Genomic DNA, 19,921 nt, shown 5'->3' with positions numbered 1-19,921 from the left:
TTATCATAAAAACAAGCACATGATCAGCAATTTTGTTGGTCCTTCCATTATTGCCATAGTCTTTGAAGCCTTCGATTCTGTCCTTCCTTTCATCATATTGTAAACGAGGACTCAGAACCATTTCATCAAAGAGTAATGTGCAATATCTTTGTTCTTGTGGTATTCTACGCACAATTTGTTTGAGGTGAGTAAATATATGGTCATTAATGCCAGCAGTCAATGGTACTCTCTGAAGAACTTTCAGCAATGTTCGTGGAGCAGGCAAAACAAACACCTTAGACAAAAATCTATAAGCTTTTGGGCTCTGTTTGTCAGTGACGTCCCTAGACAAAATGCCGCCCCTAGGCAGCGTCAAAATGCCGCCGCCCCATTTTTTTTATATCTAAGAAATGTGTTGTATCGATGCATTAATAACAAAATACGAGGGTGGGTCAATAATTCCTTAGAAAAAAGCATTAAAACAGTTTTTATTTTTGTATTTTTTTTTTATTTCTCAACATAATCTCCTTGGAGCTCAATACACTTGGTTAGACGTTTCTCAATATTTTTTAAACCGTCAGAAAAATAAGTTTTCAGAAGGTCCTCAAAATAAGCATTTGTCCGATCGATGACTTCTTCATTTGAAAAAAAACGTTGTCCACTTAGCCATTTTTTTAAGTTTGGGAAAAGGAAAAAGTCACTGGGGGCTAAATCTGGCGAATACGGTGGGTGGTCGACCAATTCGAACTTCAATTCTTCAATTTTAACCATTGATCGTAAACATGTGTGAACACGGGCATTGTCCTGATGAAAGAGGATTTTTTTCCTGTTTAAATGAGGCCGTTTTTCTTCAATTTTGTTTTTTAGCTGGTCCAATAAAGATGCATAATAATCCCCTGTTATTTTTTTTCCTTTTTCCAAATAGTCAACGAAAATAATTTCACATGCATCCCAAAATACAGTAGCCATAACCTTACCAGCTGATTTTACGGTTTTCGCCTTCTTTGGACATGGTTTGCCTTCGCAATCCACTGCTTTGACTGTTCTTTCGTCTCGGGAGTATAGTGGTGTATCCATGTTTCATCTACAGTCACAAAGCGACGAAAAAATTCATCCGGATTGCGTTGCATGAGCGACAACAGGGCTTTAGAGGCCACCACCCTATTGCGTTTATTGTCGACTGTGAGCAAACGCGGCACCCATCTTGCAGAAATATTTTTCATGCCCAATTTGTCATGTAAAATAGAAATGACTCTACCTTTTGAGATCCCTGTAACCTCAATTATCTCACTCAACTTTAATCTTCGGTCACTTAACACCATATCGTGGATTTTATTGATCATTTCTGGTGTAGTCACCTCTACAGGACGTCCTGAGCGTGGTTCATCCTTTGTTGATGTACGACCACGTTTAAATTCATTTAACCAGTTATAAATAGTTGCAAGTGAAGGAGCAGATATGCCGTGAACTAAATCCAACTCATTTTTTATTTCCTTTGCTGTTAACCCTTTTATATTAAAAAACAGCTCTAAACTCAATTTTCCATTTTCCACAAGCAAATTTTTTTTTTAAATGTACGAGAAACACACAACAACCCGACCAATCTGATTGAAACTTCGCAGCATACTGAATCGGTAGTGCCGCTGCATGAAAACAAACCGCTTACAGTACTAGTCGCGCCACCTGTCGGCTTTTCTAAGGACTTATTGACCCACCCTCGTATATACCACTAAAACATACAAAATTAAATTTAGATATTAAAAGCGAATAAACATAATATTAGTTAGACACTTACCCAAATCACCAGAGTCTGAGATTCTATTTGTTGATATGTCTGACAAATTTGGTTTGCAGATACCATTTAGTAATAATACGCAGATGTATTATTTTCACACTATTTTTCTATTGTACAACATGTAAACAAAATCATTTTCCTTATCATTCATTTAATATGAACATACTTTTAATCACAAAATACACTATTAATTAATTGTCTCAACACTCAACCGTTACAATAAACAAACTTTCCAGGCCTTTTTTGTAGCAAAGTCCGTAACTATGTCATCCAAATCCAATTTATATGCCATCTCTGCTTCAATAGACAATATTGCATTTAGCCTTTCTTCGGTCATCCTAGATCGGAAATAATTTTTAATAATTTTCAGTTTTGAAAAACTCCTCTCTGCGCTAGCCACCGTTATTGGCATTGTCAATATTATCCTAATTGAAGTGACCGTATTTGGATAGATTTCTTTCAAATTATTATCATAAATAAATTTTAATACGTCATGTGGCGAAGACTTTTCAGTCACAACTCTACACAGTAATTTTAACTCCTCACAAAGCTCCACTGCATCGACATCAGATGTGCCGTTTGCAGTGAGTTTAATTTCTAAATTTTGACAATCTTCCAATATTTTTTCAGGAGTCATGTTTCTTAAGAGGCTAATATTATACATAAATTTGAAAAATATTCCGTGATATTTTAATTCCTCAAATCGATCTTCAATTGAATTTATAGCCTTTTCTACTACCTGATTGAAAAATTCGACTTCATATTTTTTTTCAGGGTTATGTAGAGGCGTTTCATCACAGCTCTCATACTCGAAATGTTTCGGTACTCTTCGTCTTCCGTAATCTGTTTCTTTGGGAAATTCTGCAGGTATTTCGAGGGCTTCTGCTAATTGGTGTGCGATTATTTTCATTTGTACTAAGCCATTTTTTCTATAATTATGCAAAAAATTTAACACAGCTTCAATGGAATCAAGTGCGCTGGTTATATTAAATTCTATCATTTGCAATTGTTTACTGACTGGATTTATAGAACTCAAAATATCATACCAAACTATGAGACAATTTATAAATTTAAAGTTGCATATATTTTTTGATAATGCGATGGCATCATTTTTGGTCTGCAAACTATTTTCAGTGTGTGAATTGGCATGTTTCTCTTCAATATATAATAAGGCATCGTAAATTTCTAACAATTGGTATCTAATAGGCCTTATTGCTTCGATTCGGGACTCCCATGGCGTATCAGAAACTGCCTTTAATGTTAATGATGGTAAAAATTTTAAAAGTATATTCCATATATCAGTAGATGCCGAGAAAAAAACATAAATCTTTTGGATTAACCCAAAAAATGATATCGCATCTAAGTTGCATTTTGCAGCATCATTTACCACTAAATTTAGCGTATGTGAGTTACAAGGTACTTACATAAAATGCACGAGGATTTATGTCTCTAATATGCTTTTGGACACCATTCTTTTTTCCTCGCATATTCACACCATTATCATAACTTTGACCTCTCATGTTATGTATATTTATGTTTAAATTGTCTAGTTCTTCAACAATGTTCTGCTCCAGTTTTATCGTCAATTTCTATAAAACCTAAAAAATGCTCACGTACTTCCTCTGAGTGTTTTCGAACAAATCATACTATAATCGACATCTGTTCTATATGCCCTATATCAGGTGTAAAATCTAATATAAGAGAAAAATATGTTGCCTCATTTAACATATTAATAATTTCTGATTTGATTTTTTGCGACATTATGGCAATTAATTCATTTTGAATTGTAGGTTCAAGATAATGAGTAGTGCGGGGGCTTACAGCTTATGGTTTTCAAATGTTCCTTAATAACATTATCAAACAGTCCAAAACATTCAATTAATTTTAAGAAATTTCCAGTGTGCAGTGTGTTGATTGTGGACTTAGGTCCGCGTAAAGCCATATTCTGCACCGCCATGATTCGCAAAACCGCACATAATCGAGTTAAAATTGACCGCCACCGTAAAATTTCTTCATTGAAAAGTTTTTGTTGACAACAATCAATTGTTTTATTTAGCTTTAATCTGATTAGAATATCTTGCCAGATTGAAAAGTTTTCGTGGAGATTTTTTGACTTTTCGTGAGTTTGTATAGTTTGCGACAAGTTTTTCTAATTATCATAACCAACTGATGATCCCATTCCAGTCTCACATTTTTTTTTATTAAATATTATACAGCAAAAGCAATGCGCAGAATCATTTTTTACAGAATACACTAACCAAGTTCTTTCATATGTTTCGCCATTTTTCAACGTACGTTCATAATATGCATTGGAAAACATTCTATTGCACGTATTGATAGGATAATCAGCAAGTTTTTTCTGTATAGGTCCTTTTTTAATATCATTATCCTTGTACTTTCATCAAGAAAACTTGGCCAAAAATGTGGATCATCAAAATTATTGTCTCCTTCTTTGTCTAAATAATCTAAATAATCGTCGTTTGAATTATTATCGTTGGCATCGTAATTTACATTTTCTTCTAGCGTTGTAGCATCTGCTTCTTGAATTATTGGTTCTTTAGTTTTAGACGATAGGTATTCAGCGCTGACTTTCTGATTTTGCTTTTCACTCTTGATAAAATAATTGTTAAGTGTACCTGTATTATTTGTAGCATTTGCCTCCTTTCGTTCTCTTATCATTTTATACGCTGCTCCTGAAAGTCGTTGTCTTGCACTCATGTTGATGATTCAAATAAACCACAAATCCACACTATTATCAGCAAAAGATATGTTTACAAAAAACGACTTAAAAGAAGGTATTGTTATTCACAGCACAATTACTAACAAATAGTGGTAAACAGTCAAATTCAATATGATATTATAATCTAGGTAGGTATCTACTAGTGTACATTTTTATTACAATTAGCTGGTACTTAACGTAAATACCTATTATATGCACGAATACTAGATTATGTCAAATATCAATTTTGCAATAGGTACATCCAGCAACTTTTAAATCTCGCGGGTGACTGGCAAAAATGTTTGGATAAATTAAAAAATACGGATGTATATACCTATAAATCTCCACCATAATTTTTATTGTTTCGTTACCTACATTGACATTTAGGTATATAATATTATTTTGTTTCAATAACTTCTTGGCTCATTGGCGCCACATAATTGGCTTTTGCGCAGCCACTGTTATGAAAGGAACTCTTTAATCTGAGTAAATGACATTATATTATTCATAATGTGTCTAGGTGGCAAAAGACTCGTAAAAATATTTTTTATTGGCATTTGTATTAATTACGAACCCGAGCAGTTAAAAATAATAGAAAAAATCACTGGCTGAGAGTGGTGACATCATACTAAAATCGCCGCGAATACCTACTCACTACTGGGTAATAAATAATATAATTAAAAAAACATCTGGAGCCGTGAAGTACTACAAATATTCGGTGCTCCGGCGCCGTTCCTGCTCCGGGTAAAACCCCATTACTGCTCTGCTCCTGCTCCGAGCTCCGCTCCAACGCTCTGGTTATAATATAACTAAGTTTAGGTACCTAGCTATTTCTATATAATACCAAATGATTCTCCTCGATTTGCCGCCCTTCGAGTATCTGCCGCCCCCAAGCGACGCTCAATCTGCCTACCCCCACGGGACGTCACTGCTGTTTGTATACTGATAGCGAAAGTATTTTTTCATCCTCCGTAAAGCGTCTTCCTCTAGCCTTCTTGCCAGACTGTTTTGCTTGAAGAGAGGTAAAGATTTTTGCAGAAGCTGTCATATTATCCGTTACCTGCATCAATGCCGTATCTTTTGAAAATACCTCCGTTGCATGAAGTCTACTTCTAAAACTCCTACATTTCTTTAATACCCTTTTCATCTGCCTTCGAACATTAACCGCTGTTCTATGGAGTATTCTTGCCTTGGGGGTGAGTTGTTCAACACGAGGGACACCAACACGCGCTAAAATGCTGTCATATCTTTTACCTGAAACATCATAAAACAATGTATTATTTACTTATAATTATAACAATAAATCTTTTATTTTTCAGTTTTGTATAGTTGGCCATATAATTAATTTAAAACAAAAGCTACGATGTTTTTGAGAACACCATGTGTAATGTGTATACATTATAATTTAATTATTATTCTTGCAAGTCGGATTTTTATAGTCCCAGTAAATTTAACATCTTGTGAACCTGCAATTTTAGTATTTTTTAGTTGTGTGGATATGATTGATTTCTGTCAATCAGCACTAGTTATGTGCTTCAAGGCACCTAAAAAAATATTACTCACATTTCTCTTGCCAAACAGCAGAAGTACTAGGCCTCTCCAACTGACGCTGTTTCTGCAACGTCACGTGTACTGGCGATTCTACACGTTCAACAGTTTATCCTACTAGGCTAACAAATCAATCAGTATTGAAATAAAGTTATTATCGTGATAATAACTGTTCACACGTAAAAGTTCTAACTGCCTCGCCAAACTCATTCTTCAAGCGTAAGCGAGACGCGATGTTGTCAATGTATGGTGCTATTTGACAGGTTGTGAAAATTGGGAAACGTCAAATAAGCTCCGCACTGACGTGTACTTCGTATTATTTCCAAAAGGTTCGCTTCTATCGCACAACTGCGCACGCATATCTGCCAAGCAAGTCCCGACTACTGCGTTTGGAAGGTATGTTATTTAAAAATATTACTCACTTTCCTCTTGCCGAACAGCAGAAGTGTTAGGCCTTTCCAACTGATGCTGTTGCTGCAACGTCATGTGTACTGCCGATTCTACACGTTCAACTGAAATCGTACAATATTCACCATCATTAATAGTCGTTGAGGAACAGTTTATCCTACCGGCTAACAAATCAAGCAGTATTGAAATAAAGTTACTATCGTGATATTAACTGTTCACACGTAAAAGTTCTGACTGCCTCGCCAAACTCATTCTTCAATCGTAAGAGTTGGCGATGGACCGAGGGAAGTGGCGCCAACTTGTGCTTGCCCTATGTCCCAATGTTGGGACGTGACAGGGTGGAAGAATAAGAAGACTACATATTTTTGAGACACCATGGAGCGGGTCTTATACAGACTTTTCTTACAGGTCTTTGAGTAATATTCATATTTGAGAGAAAGTTTGACATATTATTGTATGTAGAAATGTTTTTTGGGACCGCGAAGTCTCATATTGAAATTAGTGCAGATGTTTTAATACTAATATTGACAACTTACGTCTAAAAATAACACATCCGTCCACAGCACATTTTTTTTTTGACCATTTTACAATTATATATTAGCTATGAATACTGAACACAAGAATATATTAGTATAATATTACTGTTTGCTGGACACAAAAGTATATTAGGCTAGTATTCTGGACCCAAGGACTTCTCCTTAACTTTATAAAAATCAAGAAATTATAAACATGATCATTTTGACAACATAAAATTTGATTTTAAATTTTCTAACGATGTTTGCAATGCTGCCAGATGAAATGAACTTGCCAGTTTATTATTATTTTTCCAATATCCCACAAGCCAGATTGGCATGAAAAAATAAATATAAAATGACACTGCCATCTATCCTGAGTGGTCGACTTAGATTTGCTTTGAACAAGTACTGCTATTTCAGCTTCCCCCCCCTGACCTGCACTATCATCTGACCGACAGATTTCTTCAAATTCACCCGTTTCATAGATTTATCTTGAGTAAATTTAAACCCTTTGAATCGATTATTTTGAAGAGTGCCAGTTCCATAAATTTTTCTTTCTTTTAATTTATTAAAATTATTAAAGAATGTTAATGAAGACCTCCAAATTAATTTTGATTATCTGTCCTAGGAATATTTCAATTTATTTATTTTTAGCATATTGTGGACATTACAAATTATAAGTTTAATGCCCGGTCCACACTGGCAACATGTCGCCGGCAACCTCGTTAAATTTTACGATAAGTATGATAATTATCGTAAAATTTCTTAAGCAATTATGATAATTATCATAAAATTTAACGAGGTTGCCGGTGACATGTTGCCAGTGTGGACCCGGCATAAGACGTTCACAACATGACATGACACATTATTATAAAGAAGAAAAAAAAGTAATAAAAGCGATAAAAAGAGAACATAATATAAACATACAAAAGCAGTGACAATACTGACTTTGTTTGGAAGTTCATTGCGAGAAGATCGTTTATGGCAATGTTCCAGAGGGTTCGTCCACAAGTTGAGCCTTGTATGCAACCAGCAGTCGTTTCCTAAATATCTCGTCTTCCGCGTATTTATGCGTAATTTGTCTGTCTTGTAAGTAGCTTCGTATGAGTTTGTAAATGTTGAGTGGTCTGGATTTTTGTGCGAGAGTGTGTTTGATATGGGGCCACCAAGCGTTATCAAACGCTCCTTGGATGTCCAAGTAGATGGCCACAATGAGTTTTTTTGATTTTAGGTGACCTTTAATTGTGTTGATAGCCGTGTGTAACGCGTGTTCTGTCGATGTCTGTGGTGTGAAGCCATATTGATGTTCGCTGATTTCTTTGTTTTGTGCAAGGTGCCAAAAAGTTCGTTGTATGAGTAATTTTTCTAGGACTTTTCCAAATACTGGTAGTAGTCCTATTGGTCTGTAACCTGTTTGTGTCTTTAGTGTCTTTTGCAGGTTTTGGTATTGGCTTTATGATTGTGTGTTTCCAAGTGGTTGGAAAGTGTGAGATGTGTTAAGAGAGAATTGTTCGTACACCTTACCTTTAACACTGTTATCCCAACTTGCGTGAATAACAGGCACCAACTAGCTCAGGATATTGGGTTCTCGCTCTATCTCTCTGGTGAATTCCAATCCATTACGGAAAGGACCGTCGGAGCCATTTGGTATCCGACAGATTCATTTGTCACACCGTTGCAGTGGTTAATTGCAAGTAGGTAGTGAACTAATTTCACATTGGAAATTCCAATTTGTGTGAGGGCATCAGCCGAGTCACATGCCATGATGTGTTGGTGTCCGTTTGTGCTGAGAGTAGTCTGTGGGTCTCTTGGGTTGGTGATTTTAATGGTTTTGTGTAGTGATGACCATGCTGTTTGCGAAGTTTGGTTGCCATCAGTGGCGGCCGGTGGTTTCCAAAATTGCTTTCATAGGGGGTGCACTAAAAATTTTCTTACCTTATTTAAAAAGCATGTCAATTCACCGTTGTTTCTGTTTAGCGAACACCTCAATCACTTCTCATTAAAGTCTTGAACTGTTTGTAAAAGTTTTTTCTCAATGCTTAACCTAGGTAGACATGTTAAGTCAGTCCTGATTCATGGTAAGTATTTCTGAAAGACGATTTAATTCTTTTAATGGTTGAAAAACACTTTTCAATTTCCACAGATGTCATCGGACCATCCTTTTTTTATTCTGACTCTTTTTATTATTATTGATAAAGTCTACGTTTACCGACATCATTTTAAAACACATACACTTCACTGATTGAACTATAATTATAAGTATTAAGTATTATAAATCTTTTATTCAAAATTTATCATTTTAAAACATATACACTCATACACTTCACTGATTGAACTATAATTATAAGTATTAAGTATTATAAATCTTTTATTCAAAATTTATCATTTTAAAACACACACACTTCCCTGATTAAACAATAAGTATATATATTGTTATGAATTTATTTTTATGAACAAAACTATCGAAATAACGTGACAAAACACCTAAAAAAGCCGACTATACCGACGACCGCAGAAATCATACTGAATTGTATGTATGAAATAATATTTGAAGAAACTATTAAAAAAACAAAATGGGTAACTATCGATTGTGTTGAATAGATAGGTACGTATTTTTTGACTCTCGACAAATCGTCAGTTTTTTCGTCTACAAAAAGCAATAAAACTCCAGCAAAATGCCTGCATTGTTAAAAATATGACATCATGCTAATAAATTCACTTCCTTTGAGAAAGAACATGATAACTAAGATTTTAATTTTTTATAAATTATATTCAAATATTTGCAAATATAGAACGATTAAAGGATCGATCCAAAATATTTATGTTTATAATCAATTTTTATTCAATATCAGCCTATTTTCAATGAATTTATATGAGATTTAAATAAAAAAAATCTATTTTTTTATCAATCCTGCTAAATCTCAGTTACTACATTTTTCAGCGTAACTTTTGAGCTGCGTCCCAAGTGGTCATAAAATTTTGTGTATTAATGAGTTATTTATCGTTTTCACGTGTCGGCTTGAACTGTTATTACCCAATGTAATATGAACGGCAAACTAATTCCATATGTGTGCGTTCACGTCGAGCGCACAAATTCGGTGACTGTTTACTGAGTATATGCTTTTGGTATAAATTTACATGGATTAAATTGCGATAAACGAGTGAAGACTTATGAATAGCATTGTTGCACATTGAGTGATGTTTAGGAAAAAGCAGTGCAGCGCACATGCATGGTGTTAGAGGAGCCGCCACTGGTTGCCATAAAAAGTTTTTATGCTTTTGATCTTTGCTTCGTCAATGGATCTTTTGTATGTGTCTCTCTGGGTAATGTACGTGTCGAGTTTTTCCAGACGTGTGATGTGGCTGGCATTATGTAGTTTTCGCTTAGCTGTTAGTGTTGCTCTTTCGATCGCTGTTAGTGGCTTGATCCACCAGATTGGTCTTTTCCTTTAGTAAAAAAGTGAACTGGTATAGAAAATTGAAAAAGTCGCTTTTTTATCCGATCAGGATGGTTTATGGTTCTTTGGTCAGCGTTAGGGGCGCAAAAATTTGTATAACGGCTTTGCTATTTTTTCATCATTAAATTGATTGTGGCGAGCGTGTTTTCAGAAACAATGTCTGCAAAGTTACGCTACATGGTCAGAGGAATTACTCCCTTTGATTCTGCACATACCTTGCGTCCGTACTTGGCCGTTATCAAGTACTTGTTCTAACTGCGAGTGCAATTTGTAAAACACTGGATATTTTGTTTTTCAAATAACCACGCGAAAACTCTAACCTAAAACCTACAGAGATGTATGAGGTATCGATCATTTTGTCTTCGGAAGATCTATCATATCAGTTCACACCTCGTATCGTGGGTGTCATCATGGCTGAGCAAACAGAGTCACAAGGTTGCGCTTGTTCATTGGCCGCATCCGTGTAACATGTATTGTTGCAAAATTGAGATTTTATTGAGAAAAAGGTTTAACTTATCTAGCTAATCGTATCCTTAAGATGTCTATATATTATATATTTTTGAGATAAACTTATTCTAAGGTAAGGGTCACATACGTCTGAACATTCCGCGAACCCCTTATGTCACCTAGTTGAGAACTTGATACGATCGTCCCTGATCGGACCTAATTAAGTTTACAAATTTTCGGCCCGATCGGACATATTTTGTATGGGATCCGCGGCTTTCCACGGTACTACACTAGACTACTAACACTACAGCATGGCTGCACTCGAACCCGCTGGAAAAAAATGTTCAGGCTGCCAACTTCCACCATCTGATGATACACGGAGGACTCCACCTCCAGAATGTAATTGAATTTGCCCTGGATGCGACCTTTCGTTTTAAAAACAACCCTGAAGGAATTATCCGCTGACGTTCTGATGAAAGCATTTTGATAACGTAGTGCAGTTATCAATTGTTCCCCATCAAAATTTTCCTCAATACCCTTTAAGACAAGCCTCGGCCTTTTCAGTGAGCTGACCGATGCGGTGAGAATATCCGAGCCGCTGACAGCAGCTACCAGTCTCCAGGAGTCGTCCTCGCTCATGACTTTGACGATGCACTTGTTGTGAGTAGCCCTCGCCAATGACATGACAGCGATCCCTAGACCGGAGATGTCCACCGTTTCTCTGATACATTTCTCAACCTCCTCGCTCGTCTTATTATTGTCTTTGCTTGTTAAAATCACAGCATGACGTGAACGGACTTTCCCCAATGCAGATGCAATCGATGTCGGGAACTCCAAGACAGATGTGATATCCGGCTTCCCAGAAGATTGTGTAGCCCCGGAAACTTCCGCAAAGGAACGCTTTGCCGGTACAGGTCTATTGGGAATGACGGTTTCGGGTCTTGCGGAACTGGCTGAGAGGGCGGCTGTGCTGGCCGCAGCGTTATATTGCTAGCACTATACGAATTTTTAGGGGTAAGGCTTTGCGGCGGCAGATCACTCTCCATGTGCGCAGGTGCTTCGCTAAAGGTTCGTGTGACAGGCCGGCGATCAACTGAGAGTTGTGTTGTGTGACGGTCTCTGGTCGCCACAGCACGCATCTTCGGTTTGATGAGGGTTCTCTTAAGCTCGCGTTTTTCCAGCTCTGCAGCCTGACACGCGAGCCTGATTACCCCCAGACTATTCAATATAGACTCCTTCGCTGACCGACTAACATTTTTAAGGGCTTCCAGTTCTGCGGAAGCCTTCATGACCTCTGTCATGATGGTCACCAAAAACGTAACGGCTGTCACGGTCACTGTCATCAGCAATGGAGGCGTCTTGACAAGTGGAATCAATCGTTGAGCCCTCGGCAGATGTGGCAGGTGATTTTTAACCATTTTAGAATAAAATAACAAGATCGTTACCTACTTTAACAAATTTATTCCAAAATAAGCAATTGGATCAAATTAGTTTGGCAACGCTGCGATTTAGAGTAGGTAGACAGATGTTACTAAGCGTGACTAAACGTTATTAGAACATACGTTGGTACTATTAATTATTACAAGTTACTAGTATTGCTGTCTCAATTCCCTCAGAACATCACAATAGCAATAATCGTCGTAGATAATAATTACCGTACGTTGCGATATGTAATAGGAACAAACAATATGGCTCGTACGGGTACGGCGCGTATCTAATGAAACCTACCCGAACACAAACAAGATGGCGGTATAGCGTGTATGGCGGGCAAGATGGCGGATGGCGAGATTCTGGTAGTACCTTTCGGTGCGACGGGCCGGCGAGAGAGAGCTTGCCGGCCGGAGCCGGTCGGTTTTATCATCCGCCCCCACGTCAGCGGACCTTTCCCTTTATCCCCTTGGATCTCTCTCTGATGGCGGCGGTCTCGGCCTGTATTGCCATGGTTCGGACCCAGAGAGAATTTATAAAAAAATGTTACTATTTAAAATGACTTGAATTTAAAAAAAAATGAAGTTGGTTAATTTAATTATGAAATAACAAGGAATTGATTGGCTTGACAGTTGATTTAGAGTGGAGGTAGGCTGTGGTGTTTTTTTTTTTTGAACCGATAATTCGGTCAGCTGCGTTGCGGTGGTATCCCGAGGGATAGCTTCATCTGATATCAAGCGCCCCCCCCGGGAAACGACCAAAGTGCCGGTTTTTCCATCAGCTTGCCGGCCTTGTCCTTCGCAGGCAGTGAGCTCCTTCACGCCCCCGCTTCAGGGGTTTCCAATTTCCCGCAGGTGTTCCTTCGGATCGACCAGCTCGCCGCATTCGTGGCCCGTCGAAGTGTGGGGTCGGGCCTGTTGCGCCTGCTAGTCGCCGCCGTCGTGCAACTAGAGACCAGGGTACTAACAACTCCCCCTTCAGCGAGGAATACGCCTCTGCGTAGCTCACTGAATTGTTTTAGCTCAGTCGGTGAGGGGTTATCAATAATACGAAGAGGTTTCCTTTTGAATGAGTTCTGTTATGACTCGGTTTATTATTTCCTTGGTCAATATATAACGTCCAGTTCTCAGCATACAATATTTCAAAAAAAATGTAGGTGAAGGCGGCAGACAAGTAGACGTAGCGACCGATTAAAGCGAAAAACGCGAGAAATTTTCTTACCCGTAAGTAAACGGGATAAGTTTTTTCACCGGGTAGTACTTCGGCGTTCAAGATAATTTGAAAGTTCTAGAAGCGACGAGAAGAGATGCGCGGCGAGACTGATGGAACTGGTCCAAAGTTTGAAGAGAGCTGCTAGTCGGCAAGGGACTGTTTCCGAGGACTGATCCGGTATACTGATGATTTATTGCCCGGATGCATCTCTATTTATAGCAGCATCCCTGTTTCTAATTGGTCCAAAGAGATAATAAGAGGGGGTGACCAAAGATTCTAACGTATTCGTTAATTCGTACTACGTGTCATCTCTTGTTTATTTAATAAGAATTTACTGAGTTATCAGAGTGACCAAGTACCAAGAGATAATATATTCTGTGCACGTGGATGGATGTATTGACGTTACAAAATATCGTCTATCTAATTCGATTGATTTTATATGAATTTATCTAGAGTATTTATATAGCTATCTCCGGCATAAACTCGCGGTTTTAGTCTTATGCCAAGAGTAAACACACGATTTGATAAGCGTTTAAATTACATGCATTTACAACTACTTACTAGGTACCTATTGACATAATAATTGGCCCTGTAATTGTCATCCACCGACCTTCACATAAATATTTGTGATTTTACGACGTAAACCTGTCTGTTGCCTTTACCTTTGACAATTACATATTCCTTATAATAACAAATTTATCTTAAAATTACGTCTTATATAGTAATATGAAATAATATTTTACTATTTCCACAAAATAGCAAAATACTACCTCTCGCAAAGGAAATTCGAATTCAATGTGAAAGAGTATATCGATCGGCGATGTAACTCCCGCATTGCCTTATTTTTAGCCGCTGTTTCTAAACCGCACAACGGCATAAAGGTCGTGATTTTAATTCATTTGATCAGAAATCGGCGAAGCCCGCGCCAGTTGTTTCAACATTTTATTATTTTATTAAATATGCAAATTTCCTTATGCTTTATATTACAGACGACGGATACATTAATTATGAACACAAAAATCGAACAATATTTCATAAAAATTGATTTTAAAGGACTCTATGATACTATGATTTGTTTTTCCCACGCGCTTAATTCTTGCCTAGCGGGAAACATTTTCGCATACGCACACCGATGCACACACATATCAATGCATTGGCTGGCCATTTGGCTGTTGCTATGCCGTTTGTAAATATCACCGCGCTAGATTATTTATTCTATATTTATGAGTTTATAGATTGAAATATTATTCGATTAGTGTGTTCCGCAAACATTTTAATTATTTATATACACCTTATTATAATCTCTCGCTACTGCATTCGTCTCTTTATATTAACAGTCATTCTTCCCCTTTTATACTAGTACCTACATACATAATATTAATAAACTTATACCTAACATTTTATAATAACATAATCACAGGTTTTATTGTACAGAACAAGGCAATTTCACATCCATCATTCTTTTATACCGTATTACCTTGTTCGTAGCGATCGATGCCCCGTTCGATATGTTTACATACCGAACGGGTAGCGTAAAACCTGTGAACAGACAAACAAATTACATATGATTAGACAAGGAAGCGTTTAGGCGTTTTACTAAGCCGTATAGTTAGAGATCAGGTTTACATGTCGGCTTATTACTAATTAATTTACTAAGCGTATACGCCTACCTACCGGTAGGTGGTGACAGTACCCAACTTAACCCATTAGGGACCCCACGGAAATTGGCCATTCTGTGGGGGCGCCGGCTGCAAAGAATAGGCGTCTAGCCATGTGGCTTGCAGTGGAATCTCTCCCTCACGGGATGATGAACACACCTCGTGTGATATCCGGAGCGTCGTTCGGCTGTGAAGCATTCGTACCGGAGACGCTTGCTTTGCGTGTAGTTTGGACGTCGGCGCCGGTGGCCGGAGCGTCCGCTGTAGATATGACTTCGGGGCCGCTGTCAGGTGTCATATCTGGCAGGTATCTTTGGTGACATCTCTGGATGTAGGCTTGTTGATGTCCCGTGAGTGCTGCGTCGAGGGCATCGCGGTCGTAGTTTTCTGGTCTGGCGGTGTCGATGAGTATAGGGTGAAGGTAATCTCCTGGGCGTGCTATCTCCTGGCAGAGAACTACCTTCCCTGGTGAGAATCCGGTGGCGGCATTACGGCGGCAACGCAAGTCTTCGAGAATATCTGGGAGGTGTTCATCCCACCAATCCTGCTGATTGGGCTTGACACGGATCCGCAGTCCCTTCTTGATTTCCTGGTTGCGACGCTCCGTTGGGTTGGCTCGTGGGGTATATACTGGTGTGGTCCAATGGGTGTCTTCTTGAGGATTCCAAAAGAGAAGGTCGGCTAGGTGGTTTTCTTTTCCTGGGCAGTGCTCCGTGCTGAAGATAAACTCGCTCAGGAGGATTGCCCACCTAGCGAGCTTGCCTTTCTGGTCCTTGGCGGTGTTCAACCAGGTAAGCGCCTGGTTGTCTGTTACCAGCTTGAAACGTCGACCCTTCAAGTAGCCTCTTGACGATTCCCCGGTCCTGGTGAAGATGCAAGGGCGTTAAATTCTCAACCGGCCTTGTCCCTAGACCAGATTGAGAACCCCTGCTTTAGGCTAGCTCAGCACGGGGTCGGAGAGGGTTGTCAAGTAAGAGTTCTAAATGACACTTGTGAACACACCATAGCAATACTGCGATGTAATGATTTAGAAACGCCACTTGATATTATGATGACGTCAGAATCTAATAGGTATGTTATTTATTTAATTTAAAATTGTTTCACGGCCACTGCGGAAACGTCAAAAACAGCTGATAATTTAAGTTCAATGTCACCGAGCTCTCGTGCATTACTATGACACTGGAATATGGATCGAGGATGTATATTGAATGTATATTGAATAATGGCTTTAGTTACAAGTATTTAATTGGAGCAACAACAGTTAGAGAAATATTGAATACTATTGTACGACAACATCTTCTTGGCTACGCTTCTAGGCGCTGCTGTCTACTAAATGAGAGGAGCTTGTTAGTTTATAATGGAATTCCGCGTAAAAATGGGCGGAGCATGTTAGTTCACAGTTTTAACACGTAGCCAAAAAGATGTTGTCGTACAATACATGCACACAAATCTGGTACAGTCGTTTCGGGTAACATTGAACCACTTTTGTGTTTCAATTAGTTTTTTTTAATACTTTTGTCTCGTCAGCTGCAACTATTAAGTGTAGTAGGTGTTCTTACTACTTCATTTGATTAATTTTAATCTCAAAATCTATGAAAATTCAATAATTCATGACTGAACTGCTGTTTTTATGGGTGGTCCAATGTTAAATTGAGTATTGGGTAACTTTCGACTTGAGTATTTTCGATAGTCGATCGATGACATATAAGAAAATAAATATTGAAATCATAACAACTACATTTAAAAAATAACCAAAAAGAAAAGAAATCTCCTCAAAATCTTCTTCGTCGTTACCCACCATATATCGCGTCTATAATTACACTAGGGTGTAGCCGGCTCGCACATCACAACTCGCCTTGTGTGCCTGACGGCCATAAATCAAAACTTCCGAGACTGCCGGCGAATGTTGCATGAACACAACCTCGCACATCTGCCTAGCGACATTCGACATTCGCTGCGCATCGCCGCTGCCGCATTCGCGCGTACCCCGAAACGTCAAAATATTATACTCTAGCTAGACAACACATTGTGCAAATATGTCATCAGGATACAGGAGCCTCTGGAGCAGAAGAGCACGCCTCGTTCTCATCGCCAATCTCGACCAGAGGCTCTGCAGGTAGAGGCGGTAAGTTGCCGCTGCCGGCTCGAGACTTCATAAAGGGCAGGACGAACTGCATTGCGTCCTGGAGATAATACCGCTTGGCCTTGCTCGTCCCACTCCCTGATGGAGGCTTCTTCATGTTGCGAGACAAGCAAGACCGCAAATTCCTCAATTTCTCACTAGATTCTGAAACTGAAATATAAAGATATTATATTTCAATATATTGCTTGAAACGTCAAGGGAAGGAGGAAGAATTTGTGGTGACAACCCAAAAATCTTATTACGATACAGTCTCAAATATTATGTAGGCAGGTAGGTGTAGACTAGACCAATTTTACTTCATACTAGGTACCTAGGTACACTACACATATCTGCTAACTATTGTATATTAATAGTATATACGCTGAAAGGTTATAAAAGAAAATAATAATGTAGATATAATAATATAATATGGTGTCATACTGTTATGAATCCAAGTACCTAATCTGCATTCACTATCTAATATTATACACACTACTGGCTACATACTTGTGTATTCAAATTCCTTTAAACACGTGGGTAAAAATAGCGTGAATTATATCAAATTCCTTGGAACACGCGGGTACACTGATTGCTGAAGACATGTTTGATTAATAACCATAACGATAACGTACTTATCTTTGCAATTATGGCCATAATATGTAAAATGATTTCACGCGGTCCCAACACAAAATAAGGTTGATAATTGGTTTGACTTACCAGTAATATTGAAATGATTAGCGATTTCGGTCCACGCCTTTTCGATCACATCCCTATTGGAGTGATCTCGCCGTTTATAATCATATATGCATCTGTATTTTTCTATTTCCTGCACGAATGAGATGTTGCTTCTTTCGTCTGCCATTTTTATCGATGTACGGGAAACGTCAAACGCGGCGACAGTCTGGAGAGGAATGGCCGATCCGCCGATTGTGCGGCTGTGCGCATGCGCGGAGTCGACATTTTTAGATATCGGCATGCGGGAGCGTCGCAGTTGCATCGGCCAATCTGCGAAGCTCCATTTGATAACGTTTGTTTCTTGGTTTACGATGACGTCACATCGACGAATTCGTCATAAGACGCATGCGGCGAGTTCTGATGTGCGAGCCCTCGTATTGGTGGATAAGACAGTGGTTCCGTCGCAAACGCCTCGTCAACGGCAGCCGCAACCAAAGCCCGGAACCGTTGCCTTTGGTGTGGCAACATGGCTGCCATGTCCGGTTGAAAACTCACCAAAAAAGTGGTGTGTGCGTCCGTTGCCACCCTTTCTTGCCTAGATTGCCTCTCAATATATGCCAAAAATCCTTCATCAATCCGTTGCGACAGCGTCAATGGCCTCCTCGGACGCTTGGCTGGGAGTCGTTGGCTTGCGCAGTCTGATGTGTGCCTAATCACCCCAGGTGAAGCAGCCACGGATACAGGAGCCTCTGGGGTAGAAGAGCACGCCTCGTTCTCATCGTCAATCTCGACCAGAGGCTCTGCAGGTAGAGGCGGTAAGTTGCCGTTGCCGACTTGAGACTTCATAAAGGGCAGGACGAACTGCATGCCATCCTGGAGATAATAACGCTTGGCCTTGCTCGTCCCACTCCCTGGTGGAGGCTTCTACATGTTGCGGGACAAGCAAGACCGCAAATTCCTCCATTTCTCCTTGGATTCTGAAACTGAAATATAAAGATATTATATTTCAATATATTGCCCGAAACGTCAAGGGAAGGAGGAAGAACACGTGGTGACAACCCAAAAATATTATTACGATACAGTCTCAAATATTATGTAGGCAGGTACGTGTAGACTAAACCAATTTTACTTCATACTAGGTACACTACACATATCTACAACGGAAACTATTGTATATTAGTATATACACTGAAAGGTTATGATAGAAAATAATAATGTTGATAGGTATAATAATATATGGTATCACATTGTTATGAATCCAAGTACCTAATCTGCATTCACTATCGAATATTATACACACCAGTGGCGAAGGGTGGAGGTAGGCTGTTAAGATCCGCCATAAATAGTGCACATTAAATTGAGTCAGTCAAACGTATATGTTTTTATTGAAATAAGACTACAATTTACAGTTGGTATTGGTTAGTTTTTAAAAATCAATTAAGCTCTGCCAAAATTAAACCATAATAGTATTTGTATATTTTAGGCGATACGACAAAATTGTGCACACTTTTTCATTCATACTTATTTGTTTTCGTTGGATTAAGAATACATATTACACATATTGTTGGTTCATTTTTTTAATTCATTAAGCCCTGCATACGCCATACTATAATAGATAAGAATTATTATTCTATCTATAAAATATCCAAAGTTATGTATGATTTAATTGCATAATTTTAGATATTTTATAGATAGATGAGTATTTTTTTACTATTATCTATTATGGCTTGGTTTTCGCAGGGTTTAATTGAATTTTAAAAACTAACCAATACCATATGTAAATTGTAGTCTTATTTCAATAAAAACATATACGTTTGACTGACAAAGTTTAGTGTGCACTATTTATGGCGGATTTTAACAGCCTACCTCCACCCTTCGCCACTGATACACACTACTGACTACATTCTTGTGTAATGTGTATACTTAATATGTATTCAAATTCCTTTAAACACGTGGG

General features: G+C 38.4%; 1 protein-coding gene across 1 annotated transcript; it reads right to left on the bottom strand.

The window, feature by feature from the left end:
* Positions 1–498: 498 nt before the first annotated feature.
* LOC147065936 (zinc finger MYM-type protein 1-like) lies at positions 499–11,553 on the bottom strand. The gene is made up of 3 exons (XM_085955683.1): positions 11,406–11,553; positions 6,464–6,553; positions 499–3,163 (listed from the first exon to the last, which is right to left on the bottom strand). The coding sequence occupies exons 1-3, from the start codon at positions 11,551–11,553 to the stop codon at positions 1,989–1,991; spliced, it is 1,413 nt and encodes a 470-aa protein (XP_085811809.1). The 3' UTR covers positions 499–1,988.
* Between the last annotated feature and the right edge of the window lie 8,368 nt (positions 11,554–19,921).

This window comes from Rhyacophila brunnea, unplaced genomic scaffold (assembly GCF_057557595.1).
Source record: "Rhyacophila brunnea isolate RB1 unplaced genomic scaffold, BYU_Rbru_1.0 scaffold_5, whole genome shotgun sequence".
In the NCBI taxonomy this organism is placed as follows: Eukaryota; Metazoa; Arthropoda; class Insecta; order Trichoptera; family Rhyacophilidae; genus Rhyacophila; species Rhyacophila brunnea.
This window is presented reverse-complemented; position numbering and strand designations above follow the sequence as displayed.